The 19431-nt window shown below is 44.6% G+C and overlaps 2 protein-coding genes across 17 annotated transcripts in view; one reads left to right on the top strand and one right to left on the bottom strand.

Annotated features, from left to right (window-relative positions):
• The window catches only part of LOC114874647 (E3 ubiquitin-protein ligase lubel), a 50442-nt gene that overhangs the window by 16132 nt on the left and 14879 nt on the right, over positions 1 to 19431 (top strand). For 10 of the 14 annotated variants that reach the window (XM_029184126.2, XM_029184120.2, XM_029184125.2 and 7 more), the window contains exons 1-3: positions 17453 to 17522; positions 18985 to 19100; positions 19254 to 19343. In XM_029184126.2, coding sequence (XP_029039959.2) covers positions 17468 to 17522; positions 18985 to 19100; positions 19254 to 19343 — 261 coding nt within the window. In that variant the 5' untranslated portion in view covers positions 17453 to 17467. Of the gene's footprint in view, positions 1 to 17365; positions 17523 to 18984; positions 19101 to 19170; positions 19193 to 19253; positions 19344 to 19431 lie in introns of those variants that run through there. The other 4 variants (XM_029184131.2, XM_029184127.2, XM_029184132.2 and 1 more) reach the window with 4 other exon arrangements.
• LOC114874649 (hillarin) lies at positions 10 to 15460 on the bottom strand. Of its 3 annotated transcripts, none has more exons than XM_029184140.2 (12): positions 14801 to 15460; positions 11206 to 11647; positions 8508 to 8778; positions 4958 to 5074; positions 4722 to 4894; positions 3808 to 4051; positions 3204 to 3430; positions 2908 to 3129; positions 2686 to 2835; positions 2364 to 2553; positions 1727 to 1984; positions 10 to 1650 (listed from the first exon to the last, which is right to left on the bottom strand). In XM_029184140.2, exons 2-12 carry the CDS (start codon positions 11547 to 11549, stop codon positions 1339 to 1341), a joined length of 2508 nt encoding a protein of 835 aa, XP_029039973.1. In that variant the 5' UTR covers positions 11550 to 11647; positions 14801 to 15460; the 3' UTR covers positions 10 to 1338. The 3 variants fall into 3 exon arrangements, with proteins under 3 accessions (XP_029039973.1, XP_029039975.1, XP_029039974.1); XM_029184142.2 differs by having other exon boundaries at positions 8508 to 8745; positions 14801 to 15459; XM_029184141.2 differs by lacking the exon at positions 14801 to 15460 and adding an exon at positions 12269 to 12373.

A 19431-nucleotide genomic window follows, 5' to 3' on the forward strand; every position in this document is an offset into this window, starting at 1 on the left:
TCCACAAAATTAGATTTTATTAATTGCTTTTTTACAATAACACGAGTTATTACACATCTGTAATATGTATAAAAATTAATTTACATGCTCGTTACATAGAAACAATGAGATAATATTAAGCTCGAGTTATATTTTATTCCACGCGAATCGAGAAAGCATTCTTACGCAAGCGTCGTTATAATTTCAAATAACAACAAAGACAAAGAAAAATAATATTAATATTACAAAAATTAACAATTATATAGCCTATTAATGATAGAAACAATTTTCATTGGGTCTCGACGTAACTTGTGATCCTTACACTATCAAAAACGTGGAAATTTCAAAGCATTCGAACAAACTACTTCAACAAAAAAGATTTTTCATAGAAGTATATATAAAAAATTTAGCATTTCCACGCTTTTTCGTAAACAAGGAATAACTAGAATCGTGCAGCTAGCAATATATAGCACCTGAACTTGAAAAACCACCGTAGCCGCAAAATTGTACATTTTTAAAAGCCGTATACACCTAAAACGATCCCTGAAAGATCGCGTATTCCCATGATATCATCCTCATCATCGAGAACAAGCATAATTTTGCGGTGACGATCGTTTGCAACAAAAGAGAAAGGAATGCTACACGTGAATCGTCGTTAAATAATATAAAAGCACGCGTATTCACCGAAAGGAGAATGTCGACTTTATTAAAATAAGAGAAAATTGAAACGATCGTGTGCATACTTTATATACACAAAGCACCTCGTGCGATCAAATAAATCGTTGATCCGATTTCCGTGCAACCACTCGAACGAACGGGACAAAACGGGATCCCCGGGATTGAATTAAAACGAACTCGGGATAATTGGGATTAATGCTTCGAGCCCAGGCGAGAAAGTTTGATTAATTCGGTCAGAGGGAGCCGCAAAGCTGGTTAACTTTTAATTGCCAACTTTCCCGCGAGAACAAACACAAACGATACAGAACGATCGTGGAAAAATCGACGAACGATTAACCCTCGAACGATGCTGGCCGGGTCGATCGCGACCCAGACTCGCACAACAGGCTTATCGTTATTAAACTACAAAGAACGTGGAGGTAGCGCGTCGGCTCGGAATTGTTCTTACGTCTTTCAAAGTTCTTCGCACCTTTCAAAATGAAAAAAAAAAAAGAAAGAAGCAATTGTACCGTTTCTTTGCTTTCTTCAACACCACCTTTTATGCTCGTCACCTTTAAGTGTACTTTAACTGGCAAGCAAAGGCTAATCTCGCGGATTAGTTCTTACACGTCACTCGAGAAAAGAACTTGCAGCACCTTTTAGTCCATAATCACGTGAGATGATCTTCCACGATGATACTTGTTAATTCCTGTTACTGGAATTGATCAGATATTTGCAGCAATGCGTGAGTAAATGTTTTTCACCGGTGATGTCGTGAGGTACATTAGCGGGACTGGTCGATTCCCTGGTGTAAATGTCCAGACCGTATTGACCCTCCTCTGGGAAGTTGATGAAGAAAGTTACCATGTCGTCGTCGGCGATCGAATGCGCCACGTATTTGGATAATCGTTTCTCTTCGATTCCATTTTTATGCAACGTCGCCATGAAATCGGTTAAGGGTCTCGACATACGGAATTGAATCTCTAATTCGCGACCAGCAAACACCAAAGCCTCCTGCGATTATATTTAAAAAAAAAAGAAATAATTAACTTTATAAAGTGAATTTGAATAACAGGTGATTCGTACGTACCTGATGAGTAATCGGTATGAGGCCAAACAGTCTGGTGGCTTTCGTGGGACCCCATTCCCCGCTCGCACAGTCTGGTAATGGCACCATAACTGTTTGCAATTCCTCGCAGGCGATCTTAAATTTGCACACGCTCTTGAACTTCATGGGCTCGCCGGTTAAGTATTCTTTGGGCGTTACAGCGTTTGCGAATATATCGAGAAGAAAAGCCCCCGAACATGGGGCGTGCACCCGGAACGCGACTATATTCCCAACGACAGACTGTGAACAGACGTTTTTTAACCGTTACATCCATCGATTTTCAGAAAATTTCAGAAATACATTTCAGCCCAACTTGAACTCTTCGAATAGGATTCGATATTGGCAAATATTATTATTATTATTGCAAATATCAAACGTCAATAATCGGTGAGCGGTATCGCAAGTTCCTCTCGTTGGTCAATTAATTTCAATTTCAAGCAATTAATTAGCAGCTTTGACTCTTAAAACTCTCTCATAAAGGATCTCCTCCTTTCAATGTATTTCCCTAATTAGTTTAACACCAGTACGATGTTGTCCGTGTAATTAACCGTAGAAATGTCGTGGGAAAAAAAAGTGTTTTTTTTCGTTTGACCCCCCCGAAGAAGTTGCTGGAAATTACCTGCATGACGAATCGCTTCAACGACACACCGTCGTATCCGTCGCCGTCGTTGTCGTAAAATTTCAAATTGTAGTGGAAAATCAGGGACGACTGCATGTGTGCCGGCATGGCTATCCTGACGGTCGCAGCACCCGTTGAATCCGTGTACATAACGGCATTCGTGTTCGTATCCGGAAAGTAAAGGCCGTACCTGTCGAAATTTACATAAATCGTCTCTTTTTTCCGCTGGTGCACGAACGGAACGTGCAAGGAGAAATTAACTAGACAAACATTTGCAGATCAAACCGACCGGTTACATAATTTAAATAATTGTTCAGTTCACCTGAAGAACAACGATCGGACGAAAGGCAATTCCTCGAAGTCTTTGAGAGAAATCGGTTGCTTCAGCAATTGCCATTCCTCTTGAAGAGGGAAAAACTCGTATATGAATTCACGTGGATCGGTCAGGAAGTAATGATCGTCGTATTCGTATCTGTGGATCATTATTATAGGATTGAGTAATTATTTAATTTGAATAGACAAATATTGTTTTAAAAAGAATCACCTGAGACTATCGTTCTTGGCCTTCGGCTGACCAGGACGAGGAACTTCTTTGGCATTGACGAGATGTCGTGCCCCCCAGTTACACTGAACGAATCTCCACGCACCAGCTACGTAAACCGCGTTCCAACTGTTACGGAATCTATTGTCTTCGAAACAAACCCCTGGCTGGTACCCGGCCGACTTGCTGTAACCCTTTATCACCACGCAATGCAAACCTGCGTAGCTGCGAAATCAAAGGAAACCCTGCGAACCAACTGTTTGCAAGTTTTTATAATTAAGTAAGGATCGAAACAGTACCTGCACAGTCGTTTGAACAGAACATGGTAACTTTCCGTTCCGTGTTTGATCCCCCGGAGCAAACCCATAGGCGTGTCTCCTCGCAGATTCTCGTCGAATTGCATGGTGTTCAAATTCTTCACGGTGATCCATCGGAATATTGTCCTAGCTTTTTCTATATCCGATCCGCATCTGCTCACCAACTGTCGCACTAAATCCGTGAACGTTTTCTGGTCTTCTTGAGCTACCTGATTTATTGGAAGGAAAACAGAAGGGTTAAAGGTAGTCGAATAACCCTTGATACGTTAGAATTATTCAAAGTGTCCTTAAACTTTAACAATGTGTAATTTCACGAATCACCCCTTAACCAGCTCTATCCTCGATCATAAAAATGGCCACCACTGAAAGTCGTAGGTAAAGTTAGGGGTTGAATGAAAGAATGATCGTAAATCGATTACCGATGGACTGGTCGTGCACGCGGATCGGATAAAGGCAAGGAATATATGAAAATATGGCGGCGGATACGAAGGATCGTTTAAAATTCCGAGGTTGTAAGCGTGGCTAGGCTCGTCGATATTACATTTACAGCAGGATTCAAGGCTGAAAGGGAGATCAGCTGGCTTACCGAAATAGCTATCTGATCCATGTCAGCAAACTCCAGAGGATCATTGTAGATGTGATACTTGGCTAGGGCTGGAGGTTGCGGGGGTGGTGCTCGCGACGGATAAGGCATAGGCGGTGCTTCCTGGGTATAACCATCCCCTTCGTCGAGATACAGGCTCTCCTGACGCATATATTCGCTTCTCGCCTCGTTGATCAGCTCCAACATCTCCGAGCTTTGTTTCTCCACCAACGCCGCGGTCGCGGCCCTAGAAATTCATCAGAAGTTGTACGAACGAGAATTGTCGAGGTTTCCGTCTCTTCTGGAAATTTCAGAACAAACCTGGCAATTCGGGATACGAATTTAAATAAATAGCCGCGGGTCAGATTGCGAGAACTTCGCCGATGGTATTAACGAGGAATCTCTAATGGTGCCAATTGTGTTCGATTCGCAACAGGGAGACAAAGTACACTGAAAATGCTTTAATTTGTAACGATCCTGCGTTTGGCTTCCCATCGACGCATGGGACATTGATTTCTTGCCTCGACGGGAATTTAAAATATTTCTATTGTTCTGCATGATACGACGAAGCGGCTGAGAAGGATATTGATTAGAGGGGTCAGACTCTAGATTTTATGTACGTCATTCATTTTTAATGAAGTCGTATCATCAGAAATAAAAAAGATATTTGAAATCCCAATATAGGTGACTCATTCTGGCCCTTAAACTTTAGTCATCATCTCTCCTCCACATTCCAAGGCTCTATTATATTAAAAATATTTTCTATAATACCAAAAATTAAACACAAATGGCACTTTTCTTAAAACAAACATTAAGTTAAGGTAGGTCGATTGATGCAACAGCATTAACCCCATCTTGAACCCGCGATGTACTTCAAGTAGCACAGCATAGAATCAGTTTAATTAGGTAATGAGTACCGTTCGTGCTCCAACATTTTGCGCGTGAGACTTTCCTTCTTCTTGTCCCTGCGGAGAGTCATGTTCTTCTCCAAGTCCTCCTTCTCTTGCTGGAACTGTTGGGTTCGAACTCTTCCGCCTTTTTCGCGTTCCCATCTGGCCGATAGCTGTTCCAATTCCTTCTCCCATTCGTCCTGATCAATAGAGAAACGCGACATTTTAATCTCGAATCGGATAAAATAATCGAAACTACGTACCCTGAATTCTTCTCGAATCCGTCTGTCCTCCTCCTCGCGATGATGAGCAAACTTCCGGTACAAATCATCCTCTTCTTTGCGATGTTTCATCTCCAAACGCGTTTGCTCATCCCGATCCTGGTAATTAGAAAATTATGAATTACAATAATTTTTCATTCGAACGAGTTTCATTCAGACGTAGGTGGAATTAAATCGAAACGCGTTCGTTTATCAAAAGGTCGAGGCCGTTCCTAAACGTCCCATAGCCGGTGTTCGTCCAGTTTTTTGTACGGTTTACTTTCACGCTGCGTTTCTGCTTTCATTCCGACGGCAGTCGCGCCGGAAACCACACGTTCCACGATCCACGAGAGGATCCCAACGTGGACATCTACCGTTCGTCGATTCGTTCCCACGATCTCGTCTCGCAGAAATGACGAAACGAAGCGAATCCGCGCTAAAAAGAGCTTCTTCGAGTTTGGTCTGGCATTGCTCAAGCGATTTTCTTTAATCTAAGCTTGCGTTACGGTTACGACACGACATTACAGGTTGTTGCGTGGAATAACCATAAATAAGGACAATGTTGGAGTGCATTGACATTTCAAACACAGAAAATTCGATGTTGTTTATTGAAACACCTTATACAGAAGGTTGCGGTTGAATTTGCTAAAATTGCTTTGACGAGCGTCAGTCCGTTGCAGCGACAGGTGCAATTACTCTTTCTTTCTTTTTCTTTTCTTTTCCGAGACCGGATTCCTCGCAACAATTGAGAAGTTTCTATTTTGAAATCAGTGATCGTCGTTCGTTTGTTGCTAATGCTCGAACAGGTCTGGTAAAAGTCTTGTTTGCCCTCGAGACGACGAGAAAGCACGCTAACAGGATTAATTCGGTCAATCTGTTTACTCGTGTCATTGAAGAAGTAATTTCCTTTAACTTTTTCCCCCGTCACCGACTGGTTAATCAACATTCCACTCGACAGAATTCTAATAGTTCCTGTTTAGAGGAACGTTTCTTGGGACAGATAAAAATATGCTCATTTGTACTTTGACGAGTTATTAAAAAAGCCTGCTAATGAGATTAATTCGAGTAATCGACTAATTTTCTTCGATGCTCCCTCGCGCGACTGGTTAACCGAGATTTCATCGCGAATCCTCTTGCTTCTGTTTGCTGTTTCCCTCAAATAAAAAATGTTTAACTCCTCGACGCGTATCGATAATGACTACTCTCGATAAAAGCTTGTTCCATCTGATCGATATTGAAGAAAATCTCTCCCTCCCTGTTAATTCCTTCTATTCGCTTGCAAACACCAGATTTTTATCACACTTATTCTTAATTAAACTCAAACATTGTTCACAAGATTATCCGCTTCCTGTTTTCAACCGCGAGATAAGAAAATTTTTCTACCACCCACAAGGAACGTTCTTATTAAAACTAATGATGATTAGCAGGGCGGTATGGAGTGGTAAATTAAAATTTAAAGCAAACAAATAAATGGAGAAGCTTTATCTACATCTCTGTACACAAGGGAAAATGTATTTTCCACATTCCGTATTAAGAACATCGACGAAACGATTACGGGGTTACTTTTAGAAAAGCTTAAGCTTCAAATTGAGGTGCCGAAAGTGGTATTTTGCGCCCGATATAATTCCATTATCAAACCACTCTAATCTCGTTTCCATGCAACATTCCATTTCGAGCTGGAAACCGCTCGATTCGAAGTAGCAGCAAAAAGGTGCAGAAGAAAGTAACAATAAAATCGATCGAGTCTCGTATACCATTGACCGCGACAGTGATTGCAATTAGCATGTATGGGTCGTTTGTTCGCAAAGACGCGTGAGAGGTAAGCCACAATTGTTCCTTAACAGGATACGCGCACGGTAAAAATCCTTCCGTCTCTCTCTCTCTCTCTCTGTTTCTCTGGTGGAAACGCTTTCCGCAGGCCAGCTACGATTCTCTAATTAACTATCAAGCGCAGTAGAGTACCGCAAGCGGAAACGATTCTGCGGGCTTTTCTTCGCGTGTAGAGGCCAACCCAGAGAAAAGAAGACGGAACACGCTTTCTTCCGTAGTAACAGTACGAGCTACGTTCACGTGGACGTTCAATCGTTATTGTTCTCGGATACCTTGGAAGCGTGTAAGAAAGTCTATCAATCGCGTGAAACGTTGACAGAATACGCGAGGAAGGAACGCGAAAACGAAGGATCGAGAGAAGCGGTAGACTTCTCGGGGAGAGTAATTTTTGCGATCGTTTACGCTTCACGGGGCTACGACGTCGAGTTTCTTGCGATCGAATAGTCGTCGGGGAAGACGAAATTGTCCGCTCGAACGACTACGAACCGATCCTCGAGGAATCCATCGTTCCGCGAATCGTAGAAATCGGCGAGCGTTCTTGCGAAGAGAAGAAAATCACCGATCGATGCTTTACGAGCAAATTTCCAATTTTCTTTTTTTCTTTCTTTTCTTTTCGTCTAGAAAATAGAGGCAAGAATTTTTGACGCGTATTATTATAATAGCTAGCAGTGGGAGAGGTTTCGTGTCGGATTCGCGGGATCCGCGAAAGCGGATTGAGGAGAAAACGCGCGCAGATAGTGGAGCGACTAGCGGCTCGGCCTTCTTATATTATGTCGGCCCGATGGGAAAAGCAACGACAATCTCATTTTCATGTAGAGTCCGTTTTCGCCGCGGTACGCATTCCTCGCTTGTCAAGCCGATTTCGCGCGTTCCGCCACGAAAGTCACCGAAGCTGACACGGAATGCATCGCCCTCGCATTCCTACCTGTACGCCTCGGAAATTCGGCTAAACGAGGATTTTCCATTAAAATCCATTCACCCGCTTCTCTCGCCGTCTCTCGCTCTGGTTAATCACCGATCGCCGATCTTCTACGCGTCGTTGAACACCCTCGAAATACCTGATTTTATTGTGCCACGCGAGAGAACGAGCTGAACCGGATATTTGACTGCGTCTTGCGCGCGATCTCTACCGCCTCGCTTACGGTTAACGTTATACGAATGTGGTTTAATTAGCTGCGCAAGGATGTGGACATATTATCAGCAGCATCGACGAATTTTGACGATTAATCATTATGGAATTCGATAATCGCCTACGTACGACTCGAGGAAAACACCTGTGAACGAATTCAACGGTGATGGAATGTTCGTAATCCTAATTAGCGGAGAGTAATTGAAGCTAAGTAGTCCAGAAATGTTGTAATTCAAATAACATCCTCCGTGCTTCGAAAGAATGTTGAAACAATTAAAATTCCACTGAAGAGACTTTATTCTCGTTTCCGAAGTATTCATGAGCTTTTAGGAAACGATCGAATGAAATTCAGAGTAACTCTGCAACACACTTTGTATCCGATCCGCAGAGTGGGAACGCGTTTTACGAGAGCAAAGCACCGGTATCTCGGCAAAGCAGCGAGCTCGTAATAATTTCGATAAAACGATGCCGAGCGTGGCGGTAATTAACCCGATGCCTTTTAATTGGCGCGGATTCGCGAACGGAATAGGTAACTCGCACCTAATATGGCGTTGACCGTGACGAATGATTTCACCAACTATGCGAATGACTCACCAGATAATAATCGATGGGTTTCTCGCGTGCCTTGCTGTAACCCTTCTGTAGCTCGGTCTGCTTAAGGGCATGGGCGATGTGAAGGGCGCTCGCATCGAATCTGCCATACTGGTAGCTTCCGTCCCCGGAATAATTATGGTTGTACGGCGAGGATCCACCTCCTCCTCCTGCCGAGTTCCCGTGGACGTCCCGTTGCGAGGAATTCGTGGCTGGTGGTGAACCGTGTCCGTTCAGGTGCCTGGCACAATTAGGCGAGTCTACATTATCGTAGCTGCAACAAAATGATGCAACGGGTCTTCAGGGGGGCTAGGGATCGTCCAAGTAACGACGAAACTAGCTTCTCCTCGCGACAGACAGAAAAGAATCGATCAAAAGTCGGTCGTCTACTCTTCCTAGAAGAACCTCTGCTAACCGTGATTCCTTCGCATAGTTATTACCACTTCCGGTGTTTACCATGCAAATGCGACGATTCTACGCAAATCGTGGAGGAAAAAAAGTAGGTTAGCATCTTCAGGAATTAGAGTTTCCGGCCTTTCACGGTTTCTATTCTCTAAGCTGATCGATTAAAGATCGATATCGTGTAAAGGGGTATAACGACGTAACTGATGATACAAATGGACCGGATATTCGAGGACGAAGAAACGAGAGGATTGCAAATTCCCTGGTCGACTGGCGGTTTTCGAAAGTCGTTTGTGCACGAGCTGCCGAAATCTCGACGCGTTGATTTATCGTCCGGATCGTTTTCTCCGTCGTCGTGCAACGCGCAAGAAATCTCGAAGAATTTCTCGTAGCCGCGTTTCGTGAGCTGCCTCCGGCTTACATAAGGAGCGCGCGTTCACGCGAGACAGAGAGGAGGAGGAGAAGCATCGTCGGGTGTGAATGAACCCCGGAGGAGAGAACGAGCCAGAGGTGTAACACATTCATTTAACCGATCGACGCTGGATTTTCACATAACCGATGCGACTGTTACGTGATTCCTTTGATGATTCTTCGATCAGGCGATCGAAGTCGATTAGTCAAGAAATAATTGATTCGAGAAATCAGCAAGGAATTCTCGCGATAGAAGCGCGCTTCTTCTTCCTCCGCGTCGTTTGCTGCCTGATTTCCCGAACGCCGCAACAGGTCGTTGGTTGGCTCGTTTTTTAAAGCCGCCAGCCGTAATTACGGTAAAAGCTGGTTAATACGGAGTCTTCGTCGTGGAATTAACCGAACGGACGATTGTGGTTTAGTAATTTCATAGCAATTTTAATTCGATTCGAATCTCTATCCTCGATTAATCTGGATTAAAGGTGTTTCGCTAAATTGCCACCGCTCGGGTCCTTCGCTAGGTACCGTCAAGTTTAAGCTCTTCTCCCTTCCGTTATCTATTATTCGAAATTCCAGGCCAAGTAAGTCGGTGTAATTTAAAAGAGAAAAAGATATCTCTCTTTATCGATCGAAGAATGAACGCATGGTCAACGAAGAATCTCAAGAGAAGAGGCTAGTTACTTCCAGGAAATCGGGTCAGCCATTGACATTCCGGTCGAAGAGCAAGTGCACTTCTTGCGAGGAATCGCGGTTTCTGACTTTGTTCGAGGCTCGCTCGGATTAAGGCCAATGTGGCGATGCGTTATGTAACGAAGATGAACCAACCGAGTCGACCGTCGCCTATGTACATGGAACTCGGGGATCACCGGGGAGCAAAGTGTGTTTGTAGGAAATAATTGTCGCGTCGAGGTTCGTGAGAAAAATTCAGCACGACTCGTGAACTTGTTGAAAAGTGTCCGAGATACGTGAGCGATTTGTTAATTTCCATGTGAAAGGGGAGGATTAATTTTCATCGCACTCCTTTCTAACTAAAGTAGAACGTAAAATGGTAACTTTCGAAGAAGCTTCTCTGCAATTTCTGCGCTACTTTGACCGCCACAGTAGACTAAATACCATCTTGAAATTCTTAAAAAAAAGAATTCCATCGATACTCCATTTAAACGAGGATCTCGATTTAACACCAAAGGGAAAGTGGTGAAACCGAACGCGAGGCAAGTCGATCGACTTTCCGGAGTATCCCATTAAAACACAGAAAACGTAAAAGAGCCGTTCATTTTCTCCTGATCGCAACCGTTTTGTAATTCTTCTAAAAAGAAAAAGAAGCATGAACTTTAACTCTTTCGTTACCAGAGGTTACTATGGTGATTCACTGTTGCGTTAGCATCATCGTAATTCAACCTGTAACATTTGGAATAACGATACCGATTACGTACGACCAGCCACGTCCTTGGAATCATCAAACGCGATTTAAGAAGGTTTAATTAAGCGCTGATCACGTTGCGCTCGTTCGAAAATTACACGTTCCTGCGACGTGTCACGAGAGGACACGACACTTTTCCTGATACGCCTATTACTTCCGGTAGTAAGCGGTATATACAAAGGAGAGAATGCAAATAACCGGCCTCGTTTCCATTGCAACTAACTGCCCCTTCGCGTTACGTGTTACTAATTTCCTTATTACGGTTACTGTTATTTCATCGAGCCGCCTTTGCTCGACAAAAGGCTGAACAATTCCAGTGGACTGGAATGCGACACGAATACCGATCGGTATTTTTTCATCCGTTCGTGATGCAGCTGCGATAACGAGATAGAACAGTGGCAAAGGAACATAATTAAACGTAAAAAAGAAAATGAAAAACAAAAAATAAAAGAAGAAGGAATGATTTCTCACCAAGGCGGATAAACCCCTCGGGGTGACGCCCCGCCAGCTCTGATCTGCTCGTTGACGTAACCGCTCCTGGGCACGTTCAGGGCGCTCCTGATGCCCACGCAGGACCCGTCCAAGGTTCCCGGACCCGGTTTCGGTACGTGACTGCTGCAGTACACCTCTTTGTCGTTGATCGTGTGCTGGTTGTTGTAATAGGTCTTCAGGGTCAACTTGGTACCGCAGATCGCACATTTGAAGCAACCCGCGTGAAAGAAGGTGAAATCCTTCAACGGACCAACTCTGTCCACCTGGTACACGGTCTGAGCGCATCTCAGACACGTGCTCTCGTAGAAATTCGGCCGATACATCGTCTCGGAACGAGGTATCCTCTTCTTCAGCTATTGATCTAGATCGAACCCGATCGATCTGCTGCCTTCAATCCGCTCTGGAAGCCAGCACGTGCGACCTTGGCAAGTAAAACGACTTCGAGTCAGCGAGATAGGCGAGAATATCGGGGAAGAAAAAGCGAGCGAGATCGGTAATAGACGCGGACCCGATCGACCGGATCGCAAATTTTCAACGCGGTCGCGCGGATCGTTGCGAGCCGCGACTACTCGTGACTGAAAGGCTCTGTCCGTTTTCGAACAGCACCGTTCAGTTTTTCTGCCGCTCGATTCGGGGTCAATAGTTAAATCTTTAACGCCGGAGCACTGGAAAATAAAATGCTCCTATCGCGTACCGTTCAAAGCAAATGTCCCAGTTTCTACAATTTAATATTTCATATACTCGTAGAAATGAAGACATCAGGTTGGGTAATTTGTTCGTTCGCAAAGAAAAAGTGGGCAATGAATCGCGTGCAGCGAACAATTATACAATCTTACACGAAGAAACACGAGTCGGTAATTTTGTTAAACAAACGCGTCACGATTCGACTAGACCGGCTCGTTTCTAACTTGAATATCATTGATCCGATATCATTTGAAACTAGAAAACGTGTCAGCTCGATCTTCTCCTTTTACAAAGTGCAGGAACGTTTCATAAATTCAACGATACTGGCAAAACGCGTGCCTTAATTGGAGGTAATTACCGTAATGCAAAAGTCTCGCGCGAATCAGACCGAGGCTGTTTCCCAACTCTCGATAATTACGTTTGCCAGGATGTCCAGGAAAGAGAAAGAAACGCAGATAAGTTGTGGTAGAAAATCCAACTGGCGATAGCATCACGATCGTGAGCGATTAAAGGATCAACTAAACGCATCGACGTTGGCAAAAAAATGAAAAAAAAAATTATCGTGCCGCCAACACTTTCCTGCTTTTGCAACGAATCGTTGCCAATACTTTTCATAGTGGGCGACCTAACGAACGGATAATTGCAACAGATTTAGCGACCTCCTTGCACGCGTCCTGGCCATGTAACTGGCGATAGGTTCGTTCCATCGGTACACAATAACGTCATCGAAATTTTCGCCCGTGTGAACGAACCTCGCGTCCTCGTTAACTCTTCCATACTGTTCTCTCGTATCCACGATGACCTCCGTTTAAAAAAAGAAAAAAAGCGTATTTCATTCATGCTCGTTTCCCGTCTTACCTACGTTCACGCACGCCTCTTCGATCTCCTTCAACGTTGAAATTACATCATCGAAGCGATCGAGGAGAAAAGCGTATCCGCGCGGAGACGAAAGTCCGAGCGTGGTCGGACGCGAAAACTTTCTAAATGAACCGTGGCTAATTTTTCGAAAATTATTACCCCCGTTTTCACCGATTCGTCTAATCGATCCTGTTACATAAAACGATCGAGGTTTTCCCTTTTTTTTTCTCTCTTTTCTTCTCTTCTTCCGACGGTTCCACGAATTCTGCACCGTTGCACGACCACAATGGCGATTACGTCACACCGTTAGCGAGCGTGCACACAACAATACCGTAATAAACGCAGGATAGTTCCTCTCACGCATCAACGAATCCTGCTTTTCCGCTCGCAACGACACGCACTGATTCTTTTTTTCAACCGCTGCCCCTCGATCCCGATGATTTTCAGCCCGCGAGTAAATCCGTGGCAAGGAAACGCGCTGGATGACTCTTCTTCCGGAGAACGGGCACGAGTGTCTTATCCGGAGAAAGCATTTCGTTTCGCGACAGACGCGCGGTAGCTTTCCTTAGGGCTTTACGTTTTCATTTACCTGCAAAAGCTCGTGAACTAGAAACGTAACGAACGCGGAAGTATTTAGAATCTTCATACGGGCGATAATTAGGTTCATTCGTATCGTCGGGTTAACGAAGAAACGGGCAGGATCGATTTGTGTCCGTCAACGTATACCGGTATGCTCATAAATTTTCCCCTCGTCATCGGTCGCTCCATTTCCCTTCATTTTTCTCCAGCCACAAACATCGTATTTTTCCCGTGACACGCGAATAAATCAACAACTCGTTGCGTGCATTTCAATCGCGCCACGTTACGCAATCTCCTGGCAAGAGGAAATCGTAACGATCGCCGTAAAACGCGACGCTTCCAATTACGGAGGTCCGTCGCTTTTCATTCATCGAACGCTCGCCAGGCCCGAACGATTTCGTCGACGCAATATCGATGTTTTCTACGTTTCGGAACGACCCATCGTCGTTCCCGCTTCCGTTCCCCTTTTCATTCCCGTCCGATCAAAATGATATGCATCTCGGCCCGATGACACGATCCGTCGAAAATTCGCGACGTCACGCGCGTGAAAATTATTTATCGCATTCCTCGCCTCGTTTATCACTGGATAACGCTCGGCTCGAACACCGGTGTGTCCCCATTTTGACCCACCTTCTCCTAGGTATTTACACTCCACGCGTGTGTACACACCTATGCCTGCACTCGCGTGCGCGCACACCGACACGCACGCGCGATCGAGGGAATAAAAAAGAAAAAAGGAACTGGCGTGTATCGAGAGTCAAAGAAACGAGAAACTTTATCCAGGTGAATCGAAGAGAATACGTAGATAGGTGGACGCGAGCTGACGGGTTAACGGCATCCTTGTCCCCCTGGAAAAAAGGCGTGTTCCCGTGTTTGCGACAGTTTGTCTGGTTACTTAACGCGCGAAAGTACCGGTGAATAACAGGCATTCCATTGAACGGGCACATCGAACGTACCTGGTACAAGTTGCACGACTCGCCGTCATCCTTAAATTTGAATTCGTCTCTTGCCAATCTTCCGCTCTTTTTCCTTCTAAACTAATTCCTTCTCTGATATATCTGGGTCAATTTGAACAAAATTTCGTGGTCAATATTCAACTATAATGAATCGTCGATCCATGATTCTCTACTGTATAGACATTTCAATTATTTTTGACTAATGCCATTATCGATGCCAAGAAGCGAATTGCAATTCTGATGAACCAACAAGAACCAGTTCGAGACGCATCAGATTTGTCAAACACGTGTACCGATCCCCGTGGTACGCGAAATAAATGAATGGAAAGAAATTCAGCTCGGGGGAACGCTATGGAAGATCGTGTCTCTGGGCAGGAATGTTCTCCAGGCAAATATCGAAGCAGTCATTGTTGGGAGCAAACAATTGTAGCAGGATGGAAAAATGCTGAGGCAAGGCCAGATTCCCTTCTTTCCCCGTTGGTAGCAGCGATACTCACGTTCTCATGCTTCCATATCCGCGAGCGTGCTCCACGAGAAACCTCGACGCTGCTCCCGGTGTGGTTCGACCATCTCTTCGCGAGTTTCTTTATTGTTTCTTCCGTGTTCCTCGATCGGGCACGATTTACTCGATATCCGAAGAGGCGTGTTCACCTAGCAGGAAGCACGACACTGCGAACAAATCGTACACAATATCCACCGGCGAGTTTTCCTGTTCCGGTTACCGCCGCGCCAGGCATTGAAGTCACCAGGTGCCGAAGAGGACCTCGTGTTTTGCGCGCGTGCGCTCGCGCGCACCTTGTCGAATAGTCGCACAGAAGGACGTAGGAAGATTCCAGGAATAGATTCACCTGCCGGCAAGTTAGTCGAGAGACAAGGCTGAAACTACGATGGTAGTTTCGTTGATGGTTCACGGTTACACACGGCTGTTCCGGTTGCTTCTCGACCTTCGCTACCACGCGTACGAACGTTTTCTGGCACGGTTTTCGTGTGTCCGCCACCTGGAAAATGAGGTCTCCGCCACCAAGCGAGGCGGCCACGCGAGAGCTCGAACCTGAATATCGCCACCTGCTTCCTTCGACGTTCCAGGAAGATCTGAGGTGAGAGGGACGGCCATTTTGAGGGACCGTTCTGGCTCTCAGGTGGCGCTATCGTTGGAGAACCGTGGCCTGAACCGGTGTGTAGGTATCACTGTTTTACGTGAGCTCACCTGGCGATACTCTGTCTCTCTCTCTCTCTCTCACCTGTACCGATACTCGCACATGTTCCTTGGGAAACGTTTTGTTGCGAACGAATTTGCTTTCTTTTCTTCTTTACTGCCTCTTACGGCTACCTTTTTAAGACCTAATTTAAGCGGATAGTGTCAGGAGTAAACACGAAGATCATCGATCCGAGGGATCGAGTGAAATTTCAAAGGCAAAACTTGCAATTTTTCATTGCATCGATCTTGTAATCTAAATACCCTGGTATCATCGGCTAATAGATAAGAAATATTATTTTCCAAGTGAAAATAATCAACTAAAGCCTTATTGATCTCTGCAGGTTCGATAATGACTGTAATATTTAACATTAATCATCGCGTCAGTCGGATATACTCTACGCGCCCACTCTAGGGTTAATAATGGATGATTATTTCAGGCCCTAGTAATTTCTCGAGGTTGCTGGAACGCGGTCTCGATTCACTACTTTCATTCGAACGGCTGATCGATACCCGATGGGAAAAAAGAAAGCTGAGAACGAGTGGTGGGTATGCTCGGCGAGATTGGTGGGCGCCGTTTTAGGATATGCTCGACGCGATCACTTTTAAATCCTCCCGTGAACCATGCCACGCGATACACGATATTCCGTACATCGATACAACTTGTTCGATTTACTGCAATTTTGTACGGTTAATTGTAGACGATGGAAGAGAGTGACTTTCTGTTTGCTTTGGCATCGTTTTTTCGCCTACTTCTTTTATCTCCGCAACTTTCACTGACGCATCGGGAACACAATTCGGTGGAATGTGCGTGGACTTTTTAGCCAGACGATGAACCGTATGTTCATCGAGAAAGTCGGCTACTGTCTTCGAAAAATGTAAATGATTTCATAATAGTATTCGACTGTTTTTTTTGGAGAAAAAGAAGGCAAGTGACGCAAAAGAATTATTACGATAAAAGAAAATAAAGATATCTGAAATGAGATCATCTAAAAGGTGGATATACCGTAGGTGTGCAAACCTTTCCTCGTTTCAATCGAAAACAGGTAGATAAATTATTGAAATGAATTGTTAAGATAACGATCTCGATTCGATAAATTGTCGACGGTTTTCGTGCCGTTTCTCGTGTTTTGAAAGGAGAAGGAAAGAAGTCAAAGTTCTAACGTAATCCGGCATTTGATGCCCACGCGAGTGCGAGCGTTTCTACGCACGTGGGAAGCGAGTTGTAAGCGATGATGCAACCTCGATATAATACAGATGCAAATATAAGAAGGAGCACAGTTAGCATGTAATTACACTTGACTGTATTTAATTTTACGACTTCCAGCTCGTACGTTCCGCCTTTCGAGCATTCCTTATACTTTTTCTTCCCCTCTTCCTTGGCCGACCAAGGAATTACCGTGAATGGAATGCCGATAATTTGTACCTTTATCGAACGTTTCTTTCTTCTCCGCGAGAGAAGCATCGCGAGTATTTTAACAGGTTACAAGTAACGTATGTTAACCCTTTCGCGTTCGCTGTACAAAATCAAAGACATCTCGTTTTTCCGTGGAAAAGCGAGAGAGAAAAAGGTTCGTTAAACCTAACCGTAGCCCGACGTGTGCCACGAATATCGCGAACGTCCCAATTTCGCCGACGTTGCCCGTGGAATTCGAGCGAACGAAAAACAAGATCAAGATCCCTGTAGAGCTCCGTTCAAAAGAGGCGCGACCGGGTTGCGTATACCCTGAAGAGAAGTCGGTCTAGAGAAGCTGCGTGCCGTCGTCTCCTGATATATTTACGCGAACGGGGAGACTTGGGTAAAACGGTGGCATCGGTCCAGCAGCCACGTTACGGAAATAGATTTCGGCTGGTGGCGATGCAACCAGCTCTCCTTCTAGGCGAACGTTGCCGAACGCTCGGAAGCAGCCAGTACCGTGACGACCAGTTGCCGAGGAAAATCGGAGAAATCGCCTTCGTGTGGTCCCACATGAATGTGAGTGCGATCTTCCTTTCACGAGTGCATTATCCGTCGCATCATGGCCGTACGTAACGATACGATACGATACGATACGTGCCACAGTGCGTCCTTTGTTTTCTTAGTGCTGTTCTTGATAACATGGTGCATCGGCCTGGAACCGCTTTCCACCGCGTGGACATCCTCCATTTCCTCGATAGTTCTAAACGCGTTTCGTTCTCGCGAAATTCATTAAGACCTTCTGAATAAGTTGTTATCTTAGGGATAGATATTGCTAGCTTGCCCTTTTCCATTACCACCCTTAGAGTATAACACTCTTAAACCCTTCACTCGTCGCGTTAACACGTTCGCTACTGGAGTTATAAATGTGACGCCTTCGATTCCCTATTTGTAAACCTTCAAATTTTAATTTTGCGAATACAGCTAAAGAATAGGGCAGTCCTCGTATTATCGTTTCTATCGTATCGAGAAAAAGTGACGAATTTCATAGCTGAAACGAAGTTTGTTTATAAAGACACGGGATAATGATGACTGTTATCGCGGCGAAAGCATCTGGATCTCATTCTACTTGCGCTAAACTGTGAGGGAAACGAGCTTAGAAACTTAATTTAGTTGATTGGGATTCAGCTTCGCCTACTTCCGCAGGGATACGCGATTCGTGACACGTGTCAACAAAACTATCGATCATGTTCGATCACCAGCTATTAAACGAGTCTTTAGATTTTAAACGTCTTCGAGATTGAATTTTAATTGAAGTTTGTCGGATCATTAACCGGAAGATGATGAAGTTTCCAAGGAAATATTACGTGGCTGAAAAAATTGTTTATAGAAGATGTCTGGTGGGCAGGGGCTAGAGTTTGGAACGTTTCCAACTTTTCTAGAATTTTGCAATTTCATCAAGAAATAGCGTCTGATAGAGTAAATAGATTCTTTTGTATCAAAATGCTCTTCATTTTCGAGTAAACTTGTTACGATTATGACAGGCGAAGAAATTGTTAAAATTTACTCTTGTTGGAATTCATTTCTCTAGCTGTATCTGTGGATAGAGAAGAAGGTTTGTAGCTATCGTTGCGCGATCTAATTTTGTAATTCTTGGAAATTAGACGGTTTGTTGCTCGCATAGTAGATCGGATAGCAGCATAGAACAAAAGAGTGTGAACCGTCGGGAAGAACAGAAGGGGCGAACGTTCTAAAGATACGTATGGCTCTAATTCGAGATTCTAATTCATGCATGTGGAACTCAACTGGACTGGAATCGTGAAATTATTTTTTCTTCCACCCAGGGAATAGTCTCATCGCAGCCGAACGATGAACGATCGATTTATTCCTTTCCCGCTTTTTATAAATAAATGAAATTTCATTCGCATCGGGTTAAGTTGTTCAAACAAACACGAACATTATCCTTGATACGTTTGAACGAACGATCGATCATTCGCTTGCGAATTTCTGTGTATTCGTACGAACCGGTGTCGCGTGCCATTCGGCTCGGTTTTATTTCTAGACGCGGAACAGGATTTTTTTATCCCCAGAAATAGATTCGATTTTGGCCGCTTCCGGCCCAGTGACGTCACGCTTTCTCGAGGATCCACTCGAAAAATCTCGATTGTGCGTCTGCGAAATCGCATTCACCGGCGGTTCGTCCAAGGTGCGATGACATGAATTCACGCTTGGCATTGCTTGGCAGCCGAACACGAGTCATCGACGCTGCCAGCTTGTCAGCCCAATTCGAAATTGCATGTAAAAAGATCTGTCGTGAACCGCGTGTGAAACGTTCTCCAAAGCTTGAAATCTGTTCCAGAACCCGGGAGCTGAAAAATGGCGCCCGATGGCCATCTCGAACCCATCGACCCGTTTGCGCATGGCAAGGTCCATGCCCCATTGGGTACTGGTGCGTACGAACACACCCTAACTTCAACATTTTTCCCTCCCTCGTCCCATCGAGTTGAATAACTAGAAAACGTTTCGGTTTCCGAAAG

Source organism: Osmia bicornis, chromosome 6 (assembly GCF_907164935.1).
Source record: "Osmia bicornis bicornis chromosome 6, iOsmBic2.1, whole genome shotgun sequence".
NCBI classification, from domain to species: Eukaryota; Metazoa; Arthropoda; class Insecta; order Hymenoptera; family Megachilidae; genus Osmia; species Osmia bicornis.

Excerpts from the sequence above, each read along its gene's own strand:
- LOC114874649 (XM_029184140.2), bottom strand. The coding sequence starts at position 11,549 with ATGTATCGGCCGAATTTCTACGAGAGCACGTGTCTGAGATGCGCTCAG. Across the intron at positions 4,895-4,957 it reads GGATTCGAGAAGAATTCAGG|GACGAATGGGAGAAGGAATT; the intron begins GTACGTAGTTTC and ends TCTATTGATCAG. Across the intron at positions 4,052-4,721 it reads AAAATGTTGGAGCACGAACG|GGCCGCGACCGCGGCGTTGG; the intron begins GTACTCATTACC and ends ATGAATTTCTAG.